Source organism: Rana temporaria, chromosome 4 (genome assembly GCF_905171775.1).
Source record: "Rana temporaria chromosome 4, aRanTem1.1, whole genome shotgun sequence".
In the NCBI taxonomy this organism is placed as follows: Eukaryota; Metazoa; Chordata; class Amphibia; order Anura; family Ranidae; genus Rana; species Rana temporaria.
The window spans coordinates 375339153-375359382 of record NC_053492.1 but is presented as its reverse complement, the minus strand read 5'-3'; the positions used below and the strand labels follow the sequence as shown (position 1 = coordinate 375359382).

The window sequence follows — 20230 nt, the reverse complement described above, 5'->3', positions numbered from 1 at the left end:
CCGGACCCGACGAGGCCGCCGCGCAAGACACAAAAACTGTAAGTACAAAAATCTTTTTTCCACAGTTTTGCGGGTCCACTTTAGGGGTGCGCGCTATACGCAGGAGCGCGCAATACCCCGATAAATACGGTAATTAGTTATTAGTTTCGATATTCAACTTTTTTAATATTCGAATTTGACAAAAAATTGTTAAACAGGTTTTCGTTAATTGAAATATTTCTGAATAAACAGATTTGTAAAAATTGTTGATAAAATAAATCAGAACAAAACAAATTGGATATGTCTACAGAGAAGTAATATGCTAACAGGAGGGTGGATGACATCATAGATCATACATGAACAGGCTGGAATAACGGTTTCAGTACTTTATGCATCACTGACCATGAAACAAAAAGGTTCTGACTTTCCCAACCTGCAAGCTCTCTGTAGATAAGTGACACAAAGTACAAAATCAGAGACAGCAAAGCAACCAACAATTAGAAGAAGCTCCTACTTTTACTTTAAAAAACATTTAAAGTGAATCTACAAAGCTCTTTTGGCCCTAGTTCTCCTGTGTGTCACAGGAGTGCGCTTCGCTCTATTCAGCTGACAGCGAGCTAAAGTCTGCTGTTGGCTGATGTCATTCAGGCGCTCCAGACCCTGAATGGGTTCCCGACTTTAATGTCAGGATCTGCACAGTTATTTAACCTGCAGCTGGCTCAGCCTGAAGCAGCTTCTCCTGCCCCCTCCACAGCCTGGTGCCCCAGTGAGCGCTGGAGGGGCAGAGTAGAAAGCAGTAACTGACATTCACCGTCTCTCTGCTCACTAAAGACTGAGAACGGACGATCAGCGGTTTTTGATCACTCAGTTTAGGTCCTAAAAGGCAGCAGGCGTCAGCTGCATACTGCATACTGGGCCCGATAAACTGCTGATTGTGCGAAATATTTGGTACACGGAACACTGATTTATAGAATGCACCAAATAATTGTTCAAGTTGAAGGGTTTGAACAGAAAGATGCGACTAGTTTGATGAAAAATAAAAATATCCTAAAGTGCGACCTGTCACACAAAAGTTGCGCGATTTGCACGGAGTAAATCATTTGTCAGGAAACAATGTGTCAATATCTCATACAATGTAGGTGTGCAGTACTGCGTCAAGAGGATGGGGCGCAAAATAATCAGGATCATGGTTTCTGCGCCTAACTTTACATGTGTTAGCCCAGGTTCACACTGGGTACGATTTGGAACGATTTGAGATGCGATTTGACATGTCAAATCGCATCTCAAATCGGCGGCAATTGTCGGCAATGGCACTGTCCTAATCAGTGCGACGCCGCATCTGCAATTTCAAAAAGTAGTTCCTGTACTACTTTTTGCGATTTCGGGCGCGATTTACATTAAATTGCGGCCGAAATCGCAGCCGCGAAATCGCGGTAAAATCGCGCATTTTACCACGATTTTGAATTCGCAGCAGTGTGAACCTAGGCTAAACATGATATTTTCTGTGAAATGCAATGCGCCACAATGCGATACTGTGCATTCCTCTACAACCGCCAATCAGTTTATCTCGCCCACTGAACCTTTATATGTCTTGTGCAAAAGAAACCACCAAATGCACAAGGCAAAACAACCTTACCTCATAGCAGCAGTGACACGGCCAGTACCTTCCTACTTGTCGGACCCAGTGAGCCAGGATAACCTTCTGTGGATCGCCCCCACCCCCTACATAGCCCCCGAGTCCTCACCCATTGGCTCGGTGAAGCTGATTGGTGCATGGCTTCAAGGTTGGTTTCCTCCTTCTCTCCCTGTAATCCATTGCTCCTCTCTCAGTTCCCAGAAAACATCACTCTGTAGGACATATTACAACACACACTGCAATCTCCACAACATGATTTTTGAAAGGTTGGACTGCCAAGACAGTAGCGTGTGCGAGTGCAACAAAATATGTCATGGTGCTGTTTTTCTATAATGGTAGGAATTGGGGGAGGAGCAGCAGAGTGCATGAGACAGCGAACATTTCCCCACTTGTCCGGGCACATTTCCTACAATCGAGGAAAGGGAGTTCCACGGCCCTGTATTTAAATAGGCAAACAACACAGAAATAAAAATACCATGTGTAAGACGACCTGCCCACGATTTCAGAGGCGACTTGCAAAATGACTTCTATATTCAAGTCAATGCAAGTCGCCCCAAAGTAGTATAGGAACCTTTTTCCAAGTCAGCGCGACTTGAGTCGCTCCTATAAGAACGGTTTCATTGTACAGAAAGGAGCGCAACTTGTCAGGCGGCTGAGTTGCCTGACAAGTCGTGCCTGTTCAAACCGGCTCTTGTGGTATAGTAAACTGACACCAATGTCCCATATTACATGTCTGTCTGTCCCTTCCAACCCAAGTCTTTTCTTATAGTACCTACCAACATTTTTCCAATTCATCTGAGCTTTAACCACTTAAGCCCCGGACCATTATGCAGCTAAAGGACCTGGCCCCTTTTTGCGATTCGGCACTGCGTCGCTTTAACTGACAATTGCGCAGTCGTGCGACGTGGCTCCCAAACAAAATTTACGTAATTTTTTCACCACAAATAGAGCTTTCTTTTGGTGGCATTTGATCACCTCTTATTTTTTGCACTATAAACAAAAATAAAGCAACAATTTTGAAAAAAATGCAATATTTTTTACTATAATAAATATCACCCAAAAATATATATATAAAAAAACGTTTTTTTTCCCCTCAGTTTAGGCCGATACGCATTCTTCTACATATTTTTGGTAAAAAAAAAAAATCGCAATAAGCGTTTATTGATTGGTTTGCGCAAAGGTTATAGCATCTACCAAATAGGGGATAGTTTTATTGCATTTTTATGAATAATTGTTTTTCTCTAGTAATGGATGTAATCAGCGATTTTTATTGTGACTGTGACATTATGGTGGACACATCTGACACCATTGTCATTTTTACAGCGAACAGTGCTATAAAAATGCACTGGTTACTATAAAAATGACACTGTCAGTGAAGTGGTTAACCAGGAGGGGGCGCGGTAGGGGTTAAGTGTTCCCTAGAAAGTGATTCTTACTGTAGGGGGGGCGTGGCTGTGCGTATGTCATCACTGATCGTCATTCCCTATGACAGGGAACAGACGATCAGTGACAAGCTCACTAGAAAGCATGGGGAGAGGTTTGTTTACACTTCTTCCTCTCTGTGACACGATCACGGGACACCGGCGGCGATCGGGCCCGCTGTTCCAGTGGGGACGATCACGGGGAAGAGGATCGGGTCGCGAGCGTGCAGCCGGTGGCGCGTTCGTGTACGCCCTTGTGCCCAGCCGTGCCATTTTGTCAACGTATATCGTCGTGCGGCAGTCCTCAAGTGGTTAAAAAGTGGGAGCTTGGTCATGTATGTACCAGCAGCTACAAAGCATCTCTTATGTTATGCTGCAGCACATCAAAATGATCATTGCCTTCCTGATGCTGTATTAAAGTAATATTACTCTGTGCAACTCTGGAGAACTGGATAGAATACTGCAAAGCTGCAAAAGTGCTAGATTCACATGTTTCGACCGCGCCATGAATGATGACTAAAGATCCCTTTCACATAGCGGGGACGACTCCAATTAGATCAGCAGGGCATCTGTCCGTTGACCCCCTGCTAATCTGAGCCGAGTGGGCAGATGACTGGGGGAACTGATAAGGCGGCACTGGTGGGCACTAAAGGGCATTGATAGGTGGCACTGATGGGCACAGATAGGCGGCAGTGATGGGCATTGATAGGTGGCACTTTATTGCACTGGTGGGCGCAAGGGGCATTGATGAGGTGGATGTGCCTCTTCCACTGGGGACCGATGTCCCTTAAAAAAAAAGATTACCGAGCTTTGTTTACATCACATGATCAGCTGTCATTGGCTGACAGCTGATCACATGGTAAGGGGCCGGGACCGGCCACTTATTCGGATCTGTGATCACCCGAGAATCAGTGACTCAGTGATCACAGTGTAGGGCGTGGGCAAAGGGGAGGATGTCTATTGACAGCCTCCCGGAAATTCAGGTCCAAGCTGTAGCCGTCATTCGGCTATAGTGCGGACGTCAAGTGGTTAAAGTGTATTGGGAAACACAAATAACAGAAATACTGCAAATGATCAGTTTCCCTCACTTTCAATGCCAGTGGTCACCAGGACCAAAAGAAAAAGAGTGAGGCCTCGTACACACGGCCGAGGAACTCGACGTGCCAAACACATCGAGTTCCTCGGCCAGTTCAGCACTGAAGCCGCCGAGGACCTCGGCGGGCCGAGTTCTCCCATAGAACAACGAGGAAATAGAGAACATGTTCTCTATTTCCTCGCCAAGCTCCTCGTCGGCTTCCTCGGCCGAAAGTGTACACACGGCCGGGTTTCTCGGCAGAATTCAGCCAGAAACTCGGTCGGAAGCTGAATTCTGCCGAGGAAACTGGTCGTGTGTACGGGGCCTTAATCTCCCCACCGGGGACACAGACAACAAATGAATATCTGACAGGGCTGCTAACTTTCCAAACTCTACCCAAACTTTTTCTGTTGCTTTATAATTTTGACATTAGATACACCTGAAGATTTCAACACTAAGGTTGATATCAACTTGTCGCTGTGCTTGTTATGCCATTAATACAGGATTATAATTGTTTCCCTCTTTGTTCGTGACATACAAGGATCTGTCAGAATACTCATTTACGTCTCACAAATCATGGCAGTTAATTGCAGTGATGAGTGTTTGCTGACAGGTATAGGAGGAACCATAATGACACCCACATTTCAAAAGACCTCTGAGAAATACACACACTCTTTCATCCTAGAAATGACTCAGGATTTACACACGGAAGAACTTTCTGGAATTTCAAAAGCGTGCAACGCCAGAGCATAAGTCACAAGATAAAAAGCAGGGGGTCATGTGCATTTAAAAGAGGAACAGAACCCCCCCTCCTAATTTTTTGCCCCCTCTTACCTCTTTTGGGGGGGTTCTACACAAAACAATATACCCCTAACGGATCCAGCGGTGTTCTAAAGGGATCCTCTACTACCCAACCCAATGCCACCATCTTCTCTTGCCATCATCAGGGGGCTGCCTGTATCTTCAGGGGTTCCTGCAGCTGTCCCCACAATGACGCACATACGCCATGTCACTGGGAGACTTGCTGCAAAAAACAGAAGCAGACAGCCCCCCCCCCCCCCCCCCCGATGACACAACGTGGTGCTTGTGCAGGCAACTAAAAGGTCATTCTCACCTAGGCAAGAAACCTAGGAAGTGATGGGAAAATGGCATTAAAAAAATATAATTATATATATAATTATATATATATATATATATATATATATATATATATATATATATATATATATATATATACCGCAAAGCCTCATTGGTTTCGACGTGAACGTAACTTACGCAAAGCCCTATTCGCGAACAACTTACGCAAACAACGCAAAATTCAACGCTGGCCCGACGTCCATACTTAACATTGGCTACGCCTCATATAGCAGGGGTAACTTTACGCCGGAAAATGCCTTACGTAAACGATGTAAAAAAATGCGCCGGCCGGACGTACATTTTTGAATCAGCGTTACCTACCTAATTTGCATATTCCATGCGTAAATCTCCGGAAGCGCCACCTAGCGGCCAGCGTAAATATGCAACTAAGATACGACGGCGTAAGAGATTTACGTCAGTCGTATCTTAGCCAAATTTTGGCGTATCTTGCTTTCTAAATAGAGAAAGAAGATAAGCCGGCGCATGCTAGAATTTACGCGGCGTATCAATAGATACGCCGAGGTAAATTGTTTCTGAATCCGGGCCATAATTATCAAAAGTATTGGGGAGCCTGCCTTTACACAGTGTATTTCTCCCATGGTTCAGAGAAGCAGGATCTTCCAATCCAAGGATAGCGTAGGACCCATTGATAATAGGGTACTTTGACGTAGTAGTGGGCTTAGCACTATATGGCCATATGCTGCAACCAATTCCCCATTTTCTCAATATGTTCAGGCAGTGGCAGCTGGTGCTCAAAATTTTTTGGGGGGAGCAAACGAAAAAAAAAAAAAAAAAAAATATTGCAGCATCACTGTGCCCATCAAATGCAGCCACTGTGCCATCAATTGTCACCACTGTGCCATGCCATCAAACGCAGCTACTGTGCCATCAATTGTCACCACTGTGCCATGCCATCAAACGCAGCTACTGTGCCATCAATTGTCACCACTGTGCCATGCAAATTTAAATGCAGTCACTGTGCCATGCCATCAAACGCAGCCACTGTACCATCAATTATCACCACTGTGCCATGCCATCAAATGCAGTCACTATGCCATCAATTCGCACCACTGTGCCATGCCATCAAACGCAGTCAATGTGCCCCTCAATTGTCGCCACTGTGCATGCCACTGTGCCATTTAATTGTTGCCACTGTGCCCATTGTTGCCACTGTCCATGTCACTGTGCCCTTTAATTGTTGCCACTGTGCCCATTGTCACCACTGTGCCCTTTGTCATCACTGTGCCCTGTAAAATGCACTTCCTATTCTGCTTCCACGTCCCTCAATGTCTTCTCCCGCCCTCGATGACGCTTCAGCCAATCAGGTTACCGATAACCAGAATCGGTGAACCTGGTTGGCTGAGACGGCCGTCAGTCTTATCCAAGGAACGCACCCCCTGTACGTTCCCTGAATAAAGCATCCGGGAGACGAGGGCTGTACTCGGAAAGCCGCTGGCTCTGATAGGCACTTCCGCACAGCCAACCAGCTGCCGTTATTCAGGTATGCGGCGCCCAAGGTCCGGCCATCTGAATGGACCAGCGGCAGCTGGCAACAATAACATACATTCATGCAATGCATGAATGTATGTTATTTGCGAGAGCCAGAGGGGGCGGCGCTGCAGTTAATATTAGTAAAAACGTAATTTTAACGAAAAAATAAATTCTTAAAGGGCCGTTTCTTTTTTTTTTGTGACTACAGGAGGGGGGGCAGCGCTCGGGCGCCCCCTATGGACGGGCCGCCACTGTGTTCAGGTGTTTAAAATAGCCTTGCAGTGGTTAAATAACATTTTTGTATTTGTGCGCTGTAATCTTTTGTTCTACCTTTACACACACACTTTAACGGCATCCCAGTCTTAGTCCGTAGGGTTCAATATTGAGTTGGCCCACCCTTTGCATCTATAACAGCTTCAACTCTTCTGGGAAGGCCGTCCACAAGGTTCAGGAGTGTGTCCAGTTCCTCCACCCCAAACTCACTCATCCATGTCTTTATGGACCTTGCATTGTACGCTGGTCCAAATCATTTGGTGGAGGGGGATTATGGTGTGGGGTTGTTAATCAGGGGTTTGGCTTGGCCCCTTAGTTACAGTGAAGGGAACTCCTAACGCCCTGGCACACCAAGACTTTTTGGACAATTTCATGCTCCCAACTTTATGGGAACCGTTTGGGGATGGCCCCTTCCTGTTCTAATATGACTGAGCAACAGTGCACAAAGCAAGGTCCATAAAGACATGGATGAGCGAGTTTGGGATGGTGGAACTTGACCTCAAGCTGATAGAACACTTTTGGGATGAATTTGAGTGGTGGACTGTGAGCCAGGCCTTCTCATCCACATCAGTACCTGACCTCACAAATGCACTTCTGGAAGAAGGTCAAACATTCCCATAGACACACTCCTAAACCTTGTGGACAGCCTTCCCAGAAGAGTTGAAGCTGTTATAGCGCCTACCAGCGCCCATCAGTGCAGCCTATTAGTATATGTGTCCATCAGTGCAGCCTATTAGCACTAAGGATGAGCTCCAGCTTGTTCACATGGTACACGTGCAGAGCCAGCCAGGAAGTCTGCACGGCGCTAATCAAAGCCAGGGAAACATTTCCCGATCTCTGCAGCCGAGCATAGGGACAATGTCTCCCTGGCTGTGATTAGCGCAGCACCGTGCAGACTTCCTGGCGGGCTCTGCACGTGTACCATGCGAACACGCTGGAGCTCATCCTTAATTAGCACCCTAAGCGGCAGTCAGTGCCAAAAATTCTGCTCCTGCAAACACATTCTGTTGGGGGCAGAGGGGCTGCTAGGCAGGTGCAGGCCACACCCGGGTGACACCGGCCAGAGGGGTGACACCCGTGGGTAGCAGAACCTCTAAAACCGCCCGCTGTCCCTCGCGCCGCTGTGTACGTCAGTGGCACAGACCGAAGCCACCTCCTCCTCTCTGTTTACATCTACAGAGGAGGAGGAGCCTACGTTTGAGGGACACACAGTGTGTGTATCTGTCATAGCTGTTCTAAGGTATGCAAGAGGGGCATCTATACGGCTGGGGGGTTCTGCACTGAGGAAGGGTCTGTAACGCTGGGGGGTGTCTGTGCTGAGGGGGGCCTGTAATGCTGGGGGGTGTCTGTACTGAGGGGGGTGTCTGTACTTAGTGGGAGGGGGGTCTGTACTTAGCGGGGGCTATAGTTGGTGGGGGGGGTGACACCATTTTTTTTGCATCGGGTGACACCAACCCTAGTGACGCCACTGGTTGGGGGGTCACAACAATTGCAAAGCTTACCACCAGGTACAAAGGAAAGAAAGTCTGGTGAGGACCAACCACAGTGTAAGCCATGTAAATAAAGGATAAGCCACCATACATACATTCAGGTTTGGATACACTTTCATACAAATAAAGTGACTACCATTATACAAAAAAAAAAGGCATTATTTTAGTTCTTGGTTGTAAATGGTTGTCTATGGGTCCCTGGGGAAGAAGACAGTAGCAGGTTTATGAGAGCTAATTATTGATGCCAGGCTCACTCACGCAGCATTTGGCGTGCAGCGACAGAGGTGCATGCGCAGTTCTAGAGCTGGCAAGGGTAATCGCCATATTAGGTATTGGCCAATAGCAAACATCGCAAGCATTCCCCGCACCGGGGTATTATACTCGCCTTTTCCTCTCGCCTTCCTGCACGTAGCTGTCATCGGTGATCACCTGCGGCCGGATAGGCCTCCGCTGCCTCAGCCCATCTCCGTCCTCCATGCTCCCGCTTCCACCAAGGGCACCAGACACAGCTGCAGCTAACGGGAGTGGACTGTCACGCCGGAGCCAATAGGAAAATACCTTTCATCAGTCTCGACCAATAGGAATGAATCCCTGGGCTGGCCACAGTGCCGCTGAACTCTTTTACCTCAGAGGGAGTGCTCGGGGTGAAGAGTGAGATTTCAGTCAGCATTAACCCTTCTGCTGCCGCGGGCTACTCACACATATGAGTGCATTGTATGAATATTATAACACACATGATAGTAGCACAAAAATCCCATACGTACTTTACAGGAATGAGATGCCTGCACAAATGGCATATACAACTACCAATAAAATACAATGAAAAAGTTATCTGAATGTAAAAAAATATATATAATGTTTGCAGGTTCTGAGTATTTTTTTTAGCAAAAAAATACTGATTATCAGTGGCGTCACTAGGGTTGGTGTCACCCGGTGCAGTAAAACATGGTGTCACCCCCCCCCCCCCCCCTCTGTCTAGGCTGCCCAGCACCAAGCAGGCAGCGCACGGGCACGGGGCGCACCCCAAACCAGCCCCTGTAAATGATAGTATAGGGCAGTATAGTGGCAGGTTAGGGTAGTATAGAGTGGTGTAGTGGTATAGGACAGGTTAAGGTGGTATAGGGCATGTTGGGGTGATATAGGGTAGTTTGGGGTGGTATAGGGCAAGTTAGGGTTGCATAGGGCAGGTTGGGGTGGTATAGGGCAAGTTAGGGTGGTACAGGGCAGGTTGGGGTGGTATAGTGCAAGTTAGGGTGGCATAGGGCAAGTTGGGATGGCATGGGAAAGGTTGGGGTGGTACATGGCAAGTTAGGGTGGCATTGGGTAGGTTGGGGTGGTATAGGGCAAGTTATGGTGGCATAGGGCAGATTGGGGTGGTACAGGGCAAGTTAAGGTGGCACAGAGCAAGTTGGGGTGGCATGGGAAAGTTTAGAGTGGGGCAGGCTGGGGTGGTACAGGGCAGGCAGGGTGGCACAGGGCAGGCTGGGTGGTACAGGGCAGGCTGGGGTGGTACAGGGCTGTTTGGGGGGGGGGACAGGGCAGGCTGGGGTGGTAAAGGGCTGTTTGGGGTGGTACAGGGCAGGATGGGTGGCACAGAGCAGGCTGGGGTGTTACAGAGCAGGCTGGGATTGCACAGGGCAGGCTGGGCATGTCAGCTAAAAAAAAAAAAAAAAAAAAATGGGATGGTGTCACCCCTCTAGCGGGTGTCACCCAGTGCGGACCGCACCCCCCGCACCCCCCTAGCAACGCCTCTGCTGATTATTACATGTAGGAGACAAATGGCAGAATTGGTCCGGGAGGGAAGTGGTTAAGAAAACAAGCAGAGGCCCGTGTGTTGCAATTTTTTTTTCATCACGCAATGTCTTTGGATTTTTTTTTTTTTTTATATATAATTTGAACGCAAAAAAACACAATATATTACCCAATTCTTTGGTAAAATATAAAAGATGATGTTCCGCCGTTAAAAAGATGCCCAACATGTCACACTTTAAAATTGTTCACCCTCGTGGAATGGCGCCAAACTACGGTAGTTAAAAATCTCCATAGGCGATGCTTTAAAACCGTTTACAGGTTACCAGTTTAGCGTTACAGCTGAGGTCTAACATTAAAATTATTGCTCTCGTTATAACGTTTGCGGCAATACCTCACATGTGTGGTGCAAACACAGTTTATATATGCGGAAGTGACCTACATTTGCGTTTGCTTCTGCGTGCGACCACAAGAGGACGGTGGCACTTTTCTTTATTTTTCTTTTTACACTGTCCCTTAATTTTTTAGCACTTTTATTCCTATCACAAGAAATTTAAACATCCCTTGTGATAGAAATAAGGCATGACAGGTCCTCCATATTGAGACATCTGGGGTCTAAGACCCCAGATATCACCTCTACCCTGAAAAGTATGAGATTAAAAAAAAACATTGATCTCTGCTTTCCAGGGGAACAAACTGGTGGTGTTTACATCTGACAACATGACCCCACTTCCGACCTCCCAGGATCACAGAGGTGGCCAGGGCCAGCTCTGTGGTAACCCGCCGCCATATCGGATCACTGGCTCTCCGATCACACTGGCAAGCCCAGAGAGGTGCCGACGGGGACAGGGGGGACATCCCCTCCCGCTGCCTTTAAAAGCAATCCAGCAGCTAATCAGCAGATAGGATGGCTTTTACATTAGAGGGAATTGCTGGCTGAAAAGAAAGATACAGTGGAATCTTGGATTACGAGCATAATCCCTTACAGGAGAATGCTTGTAATCCAAAGCACGTGCATATCAAAGCGAGTTTCCCCATAGACGTCAATGGAAATTAACATAATTTGTTCCAAAAACCTTCCGGAGCTCAAGTGGTTACAATAGAACCAAAGGCAAAACTTTTTTTTTTTAATCTTGGATACAGTAAGACCCCTTTAACATGGGCATTCCGTTCAGGTCTGACTTGTTTGTTGGTCAGTTGTTCAGGCGGACCTGATTGGAAGCTCTATGCAGCCTAGGGTTGCCACCTGTACAGTTTTCACCCAGGCAGTCCGGTTTTTGAATCATGTGTCCGGGGTTCCATCTGCCTGAGACCCGGACACATTATTCAGAATGGACTGCGCCGGGATCGACAATTCTGCTCTCAGCTTAGTGTCAGCCCGCACTAATGCTGATTGCAAGGAGGGATTCGGACTCCAGCTGGGGATCTGACCCCAGCCGGAGATTTAGCCTAGCCCGGCTACTCAGTGTGATCCTTCACTGATCGCAGAGGGAACCTGCGGGATCTGACCCCAGCCGGGGATTCAGCCTAGCCTGGCTGCTCAGTGACTCCACACTTCCTGCTGCTGATTGCATACACAAGGGAGCCGCGGGATCAGGACTTCGGCCAGGAATTCAGCCTAGCCCGGCTGCTCAATGTGAACCCGCACTGTCTGCCACTGATTGCACCAGGGAGCCGTGATATATGGACCCCAGATGGGGATCCAGCCTAGCCCATCTGCTTGGTGTGAACCTGCACTGTCTGATAGCAGGTGAGACAGGATCCAAAGGGAGTCTGAATCAGCCTTGAAGAAGGGGTGACTCCAGTAGTACCCAGGGGAGAATCCTGCTGCCCAGGGAGATCAGCTCTTTGGTAATTTGGTGCTAATGATCCACAGTCTTAGGGGCATCAGATGATCGTCAGCTCTGTAGGAATCATGAATCTTAAACTGGGATCAGTGTGGAATTACTGCAATGTGATTTTCTGACTGATCCATGTGCCTAGTGTTCTATATAGGGTAAGGTGACCGGATTTTTAAAATGAAATCCGGGGACATATTTTTTTTTACTAGTAATGGCGGCAATCAGCGACTCTCTGCCCATCGCCAGCCCGCCTCACAGCCTGTTGAGTCTCACTCTCCAGGCCCCCCGGCTACTACTGGGTGGGAAGCGGAGGAAGATCACTCCTCCAGGGAAGGCAAGGAGATAAACAGGCAGGCGGCTGCCCAGGACGGGACTTGAGCCAAGGCAGAAGAACATGCGAGAGGAGCTGAATGGGCATGCACCCGAAAATGAAGAAATATTCCCTCCACTCAGACCAGCACATGGAAACAAATACACACCCCCCAAGCTAGTAGGAGCGGGTGACCTGAATCTTGTGTCTGGGGTTCCATCTGCCTGAGACCCGGACACATTATTCAGAATGGACTGCGCCGGGATCCACAATTCTGCACTGACTGTCTTTGAAATTGCCCCAGCCCCTGTTCAAATCCAATCTGGGGACAAAACTGGAGACAGACTTGGTCCGGGGACAGTGTCCTCAATCCAGGGACTGTCCCTGGAAGCCGGGGATGTCTGGTCACCCTACTATAGGGGAGTATCAGATCTCCAGTCTATTAGAATCAAAAGACATTATATAGGTGATGTATACAGTAGGGGCATAGAAAGGGCTATAGGCGGTTATATTATCCACAGATAGAGTGATGCGTCTGTCCTGCACATGATGTATACAGGTTAAATAAACAAGGTCAGTGATCAATAAATATATTATCAAGGACAACTTGGTGGTGTGTCACTCCCAGCCCAGATAGGCACAGAGATTAAAGCGGTTGTATATCCTTTTTTTAAACTTTTACCTACAGGTAAGCCTATAATAAGGCTTACCTGTAGGTATAAGGCCCGGATTGGCCATAGGGCAAACCGGGCATATGCCCGGTGGGCCGCGGCCGCCGGGCCGCTGTTCTTGCTTGCGGGGGCCAAGGCAGGCTGCTCTGTAAGCCGGCGCCGGTCCTCCGACCTTTCCGCGGCCGCCCGGCTGCCAGTTCAGCCTCAGGCTCAGCCTTCGGCATCGAGATCTGCAGCAGGAGGACGTAAACAAGAAGGGGGAGGGACTAGAGGAGACACCGCTCCACGGCCGCCAGTGAAGTTCAGCCGTTGGTGCCGGGGGGCGTGACCAGGAAGAGAGAGGAGCCTGCTACAGCATGTTCTGCAGATGGGATCTCCGAGAAAACGTAAGTGCCGGCCCCTGTAACCTGAATAGGAGGAGCGGTGGGGTGGCTGACTGGCTGCATCTAGAAGAACCATTCTCTCCATCTTCTTCCCGCGGTCTCTGAATGCCTGCTTCTGCTCCTCTCCCTCTCGCAGGCATTCAGGTACTGCGGGAAGGAGATGGAGAGAATGATTCTTCTATATGCAGCCAACCCACCGCTCCACCTATCCTGCTCATCTCTGCTGCCCCCACATTGCTCTCTACCCCCCCCCCACAGTGCTCTCTAGCCCCCCCCAGTGCTCTCCACCTCCCCCATGCTCTCTGCTGCCCCCTGCCTCTCTTCCTGTGCTCTGCACCTCCCCCCCTGTGATATCCACCTCTCCCTGTGCCCTCCACTTCTCCCCCAGTGCTATTCAGCCCACCCCCCCTGTGCTCTCCTCCTCCCTCCTGTACTCTCCACCTCCCCCCATGCTCTAGGCTGCCCCCCTGTGCCCTCCGCCTCTCCCCCTGTGCTCTTCACCTCCCCCAGTGCTCTCCAGCCCCCCCCCAGTGCTCTCCACCACCCCCATGCTCTACGCTGCCCCCCTGTGCCCTCCGTCTCTCCCCCTGTGCTCTCTACCTCCCCCATGCTCTACGCTGCCCCCTGTGCCCTCCGCCTCTCCCCCTGTGCTCTTTTCAATTCCCCCTAATTCTCTCCAGCCCCCCCAGTGCTCTCTATCACCCCCAGTGCTCTCTATCCCCCCAGTTCTTCTTCACTTCTTCTTCTTCCTCTTTAACACCACAGCCCAGTGCTCTCCGCCTCCCCCCATGCTCTACGCTGCCCCCCTGTGCCCTCCGTCTCTCCCCCTGTGCTCTCCACCCTCCCAATGCTCTACGCCTCCCCCTGTGCTCTCCACCTCCCCCATGCTCTACGCTGCCCCTTGTGCCCTCTGCCTCTCCCCCAGTGCTTTCTAGCCCCCCAGTGCTCTCCAGCCCCCACTGTGCTCTCCACCTCCTCCCATGCTCTACGTTGCCCCCTGTGCCCTACGCATCTCCCCCAGTACTCTCTAGCCCCCCATTGATCTTCACCTACCCCCTGTGCTCTCCACCTCCTCCCATGCTCTCTGCTGCCCCCCCCTGTGCCCTTCGCCTCCCCCCAGTGATCTCCGCCTCTCCCATGTGCTCTTCACCCCCGTGCTCTCCTGCCCTCCCTGTGCTCTCTGCCCCACCCTGTGTTTTTGCTTCCCCCTGTGCTCTTCAACCCCCCACTCCCTGTGCTCTCCAGACCCCCATGCTCTCTGGCCCCCTTGTGCTCTCCTCTTCCTCCCTGTGACCTCTGCCTCTCCCCTGTGCTCTCTGCCCCCCTCATTCTCTCCACCTCCCCCGTGCTCTCACCCCACCCAATGTTCTCAAGGTTCTTCCCTGTGCTCTGCTCTCTGCCCCCCCTGCTCTTTCCCTGTCCCCTTGCCCCCTGCACCTTTTGCAGGGTTTCCCCCTCGCCTCTCCCGGGGGATTCTTTAGGATGGAGAGTGGGGATGGGCCAGTTAAGGTGTCATGGGCTGCTCATTCCAAAATGCCCGGGCCTATTTTTTGTCCCAGTCCGGGCCTGGTAGGTATAGAGAATATCTCCTAAACCTCTACGGTTTAGGAGATATTCCCCTCTAGCTATGCATACTAGCTCATTATGGCTTTTACTTTTCAGGTGTAAAAAAAAAAAAATGAGGGTATACAACCGCTTTAAGCACTAAGCATAGATTGTCCTTATTTTATTGGCACATAGGCTCCTGGTCAGGGCCGAAACTGGGAGGGAAGGGGGGACATGTGCTCCGTGTGTCATATTAAGAGCGGGGTCGCTGCTAGGGTTGCCATCTGTCCAGGTTTTCACTGGGACCTTCCCGAGATTCCCAGCAAATTTCTGCTGAATCACGGAGCCCAGTGCCAGAATGAGTTCCAGCACTGAGCTCCAGTAACTGGCCTGACAGAGGCACCTGGCCCCTTCCTTTTTGAATGAACACTAAGTGATCAGTACTGATCACTCACTGTGTCAATCCATCCCTGAAGCATGGTAAAACATGTTTACCATGCTTCAGTTTGTGAATAAACAGGAAGCCATTCAGCACAGAGTACTACCTATTCATTCACTGTCCAGTGCAACTGAGGCTGCAGAGAAATGGACTGGGGAATCCGCCCCTTTCTCTGTCTCAAAAGTGAGATATCAGGGGTCTGTTTACACCCTGATATTTCACCAAAGCCTCCCAACAGGCTTGTAAAAATAAATTAATTTATAAAAATAAAAATAAAAAACAACTTACACCGTCCACTGCCCCACTGACACCAACCACACACTGTCCACTGCTCTACTGACTGACACTCACCTACTATGTAACTATGTAACAGACAGCAATAAAAAGTTGGCAAGTGTCCTAATTATCTCTCACCACTCTATTCAAAGTTGTTTCCTTTAGTTATCAGCTAAAGCACCACAAAGAGAATCACACGGCATGGTAGAGAGAGTATATAACACCACAAACAAACAAAGCAACCTTAAAACATTCAATATGTGTCATACATGTACAGCATTTAAAAAAAATTGTGAAAAAATATAATCAGCCAAAAAAATATAACAATGAAACAATAATCATAAGAAAGACCGACCTTGGAGCCATGTAATAAGAGCTGCTTGCAGTGATTCTTAAAAGGGACACGTACTAATAGATAGATTCAGAAAGAGTTAGGCCGGGCTTATCTACAGATAAGCCGACCTAACTCTGAATCTGCACCGACCTATGTTTAAGTGTATTCTCTAACAGAGATACGCTTAAACATATCTAAGATACGACGGCTTGCGCCGTCCTATCTTAGATTGCAATTTTTCTGATGGCCGCTAGATGGCGCTTCCATTGCGGCCGGCGTCGATTATGTAAATGAGGGCATACGCCGATTCACGCACGTACGCCAGGCCGACGCAGTCCTTTTACGCTGTTTACGTAAGAGATAGGCCGCGTAAAGTTAGTGCTAGGCTCTAGTGGAATAGTAATGTTAAGTATGGCCGCCGTTCCTGGCGTAAGGGCGGGCGTAAGGGCGCCTAATTCAAATGGGTTGGGGGGGCGTGTTTCATGGTAATGAGGCTTGACCTCATGTTTTTGCCGTTTTTTGTCAGTACATTTCCCAGTGTGCATTGCGGCTAAGTATGCCGTACGGGCCTATTGATTTTGACGTGGACGTAAACGACGTAAATCCCGATTCGCGGACGACTTGCGCAAACGACGTAAAAATTTCGAATTTAGTATATAGTAAAAAAAAAAAAAAAAAAAGTTAAAACAATGGTGATCAAGCTCCACTAAAAGAAAGCTCTATCTGTCTCAAAAAATGATTTAAAATGTATTTGACAACAGTCGTCATTCAAATTACGACAGTGTGGAATGCTGAAAAGTGGCCTGGATAGTAAGAGGGTTAAACATGGCAGTCTTCAGGTGGTTAAAATGCTGGCCCAGGGAGGGGCGCAGGCAGTTCTCACCAACTCTATGCGAACCTCTGCTGGTGTCAATAGAAAGTTAAAGCGGAGCTGCGCTGAAAAAAAAATATTAAAAGCCAGCAGCTACATTTACTGCAGCTGCTGACTTTTAATATTAGGACACTTACCTGTCCTGGAGTCCAGCGCCGTCCGCAGCAGAGGACGAGCGATCGCTCCTCACTCTGCTGCCCCCCCCCCCCCCCGCCATCCTCGGTGAGGGAACCAGGAAGTGAAGTGCTCGGTTCCCTACGGCCCATTCGCGAGTCGCGCTACGCCTGCCGATTGGCTCCCGCTGTGTACTGGGAGCCGAGTGTTCCCAGAACACAACGGGGGGGGCAGGGAGGCGACGTCATGCCCGCAGTCTGCCCGAGACTGTGTGGCCGGAAGTTGGTGCATGCAATCCGATTCTGGTGCAGACAAATAAAGGTTCCTGCACGATTTTGGTCCGAATGCCATACGAATTCAGCCATACAATCTGTACGGCTGAAATCACATCGCACAGACATTGCATGTGATCTGCATAGCAGTGCGGTACGTATCACATGACTTGTGTCTGACATTGCGCTGGTGTGAACCGCCACTTAGCCCCGGTTTACACTGAATGTGGCTTTAAAAATCGCACTACTTTCATGTGTGGCTTGCTGACATCTGTGTGACTTCATGCACATGAAATCGTCAAAAATAGTGCAGGAACCTTTTTCAAAATCGGAGCAAGTTGGAGTTGTATTGATTTGAGCGGTTAGGGTGCGGATTGTCATGCGACTTTAAACTGTAAAATGGCATGGTAAGTGGCACCAGTGTCAACGGGGGCTAAGTTCAAAGGGGACAGAGCTACTCATTAGTATGTCATTTTTCATTTTATCGTTCTAGTGTAACAGCACAGCTCATTCAAAGATACACTATAGTTAGCAAGTGTTGTCATCCTAGGACAGGAGGTGTGTACTGAAACATTCCTCGAAAAAAAAAAGCACTCATTTAAAAAAAAAAAAAAAGGCTGGTGACCTGCAATATATCTTTTTTTTTTCCTTGGGTTTACAGTATCAGCAGATACTTCAATAACAGAACAACACTGACACCATGTGGCTACATAGACTATTGGCTTCACATGAAGCCTTTTAATAAGAGCTAAAGTCAGTTCATATAGCTGCTGTATGATGTCTGGAAATAATACATTTTTAGCAGAAATCCTATTTGTCATGGTGTGGCTAGTGCACTTTTATACAACATACAGTAGGATCCATATATATATTTGGACACAGGCACAATTTTAGATTTTTTTCAGGTATTTAACAAAACATATTCAAGCTATAGAATGGATAGGAGCTGATTTGAGGGTATGTATCACCCAATTTGAAGGAAGGGTTTAAGAATTACAGCTTTTAAGAATAGCCACCCCCCCTTTTCAAGGGACAAAAAGTAATTGGACAATTTAATCAAAAGCTGTTTCATGGCCAACTGTGGGCTACACCTTCATTATTTCTTCATCAAGCAGGTAAAAGTTCTGGAGTTGATTCTAATGCCCTGTACACACGATCATTTTCCCCATCGGAATAAACTCAGACGTTTTTTTTTTTTGACGGAATTCCAATCAAGCTGTCTTGCATTAACACAGTAACACCAAATTCCAACCATCAAGAACGCAGTGACATACAACACTACGACGAGCCGAGAAAAATGAATTTCAGTGCGATCGAGCATGCGTCGACTTGATTCTAAACATGCATGGTTTTTAGTCCGTCGGAATTGCATCCAGACAAATGGAAATTCCGATAGAGAACATGTTTTCCGATGAAAAAAAATCTAATCTAATTCTGTCAGAATTTCCGACGGAAAAAGTCAGATGCGGCATACACATGGACGGAATATCCGATGAAAAGCTTCCGTCTGACTTTTTCAGTCGGAAATCCCGCTTGTGTGTACACGGCATAAGTGTGTTATCTATTGTTGTGAACCTACACCATGCGTTCAAAGGAGCTGTCCATACAAGTGAAAAAGGTCATTGTAAGGCTTCAAAAACGAAACAAATCCATCAGAGAGATAGCAGTGGCCAAATCAACAGTTTGGAACATTCTGAGGAAAGAAGAACACACTGGTGAGCTCAGCAACATAAAAAGGCCTGGATGTACACGGAAGACAACAGTGGTGGATGATCGTAGGATCCTCTCTATGGTAAAGAAAAACCCATTCACAACATCCAGACAAGTGAAGGACACTCTCTAGGACAGGGGTCTCCAATCTTTTCAAACATAGGGCCAGTTTATTGTCCTTCAGACTTGAGGAGGGCCGGATTGTGGCCAACAGGGGCAAAAAATGTTACGGCCACGGCATGAGTGAGAATAAATATGGCCTTAGTGTTGGTGGTCAATAGGAGTAGGAGTACTGCCTCTATTAGTAGGAGGAATAGTGTCCCCTCATTGGTATCTGTGGAAGAAATAGTGCCCCATTGTTGGTGTCAGTGGGAGGAATAGTGCCCTAAGGGTCAGATAAAGGCTAGAAAAGGGTGTCTGCCTCTCGGGCCGCAGTTTGGAGACCCCTGCTCTAGGAGGTGGGCGTATCCTTGTCAAAGTCTACAATCAAGAGAAGACTTTACAAGAGCAAATACAGAGGGTTCACCACAATGTACAAACCATTCATGAGAATAGAAAAGCCAGATTAGGCTTTGCTAAAAAAAACATCCAAAAAAGCCAGACCAGTTCTGGAAAAGCATTCTTTGGACGGATGAAACTTAGATCAATTGGGTCATTGGTATTTATTGATGATGTGAAAGAAGACAGAAGCAGCTGGATGAATTCTGCAGTGTTTAGAGATATACTGTCAACCCAGGTTCAGCCCAAAAAAATGCAGCAAAGTTGATTGGACGGCGATTCACAGTACAGATGGACAATGATCCAAACGAGCAACGCGGCAGCTTTTGAAGGAAAAGAAGTTGAATATTCTGCAATGGCCGAGTTAATCACCTGATCTCAACCCAATTGAGCTAAAGACAGAAAGACCCACAAACAAAGAATTGAAGACAGCTGCAGTTAGAGCCTGGAAAAGCATCAGAAATTAGGAAACCCAGTCTTTGTCCATGGGTTTCAGACTTCAGGCAGTCATTGCCAACAAAATATTAAAAATGAACATTTTATTTATGATTATATTCATTTGTCCAAATACATTTGGGCCCCTGAAAATGGGGGGATTGTGTATAAAAATGGTTGCAGTTCCAAAAATTTGTGCAAAAAGTGATAATGTCTGCGCTGTGAAGTGGAACACTGCCAATGGGTTAAAGGCAATGAAAAGGGAATGGACCCGTGGGGG

At 48.0% G+C, this 20230-nt stretch overlaps 1 protein-coding gene across 2 annotated transcripts in view; it reads right to left on the bottom strand.

Moving 5' to 3' along the window:
• LOC120937617 (adipocyte plasma membrane associated protein) overlaps window positions 1-9051 on the bottom strand; it is a 45878-nt gene extending 36827 nt beyond the window's left edge. The window contains exon 1 of one of the 2 annotated variants that reach the window (XM_040350992.1): window positions 8888-9051. In XM_040350992.1, the coding sequence (XP_040206926.1) occupies window positions 8888-8979 (92 nt within the window). In that variant the 5' untranslated portion in view covers window positions 8980-9051. Of the gene's footprint in view, window positions 1-1615; window positions 1716-8887 lie in introns of those variants that run through there. The other variant, XM_040350993.1, reaches the window with a different exon arrangement.
• Window positions 9052-20230: the final 11179 nt, after the last annotated feature.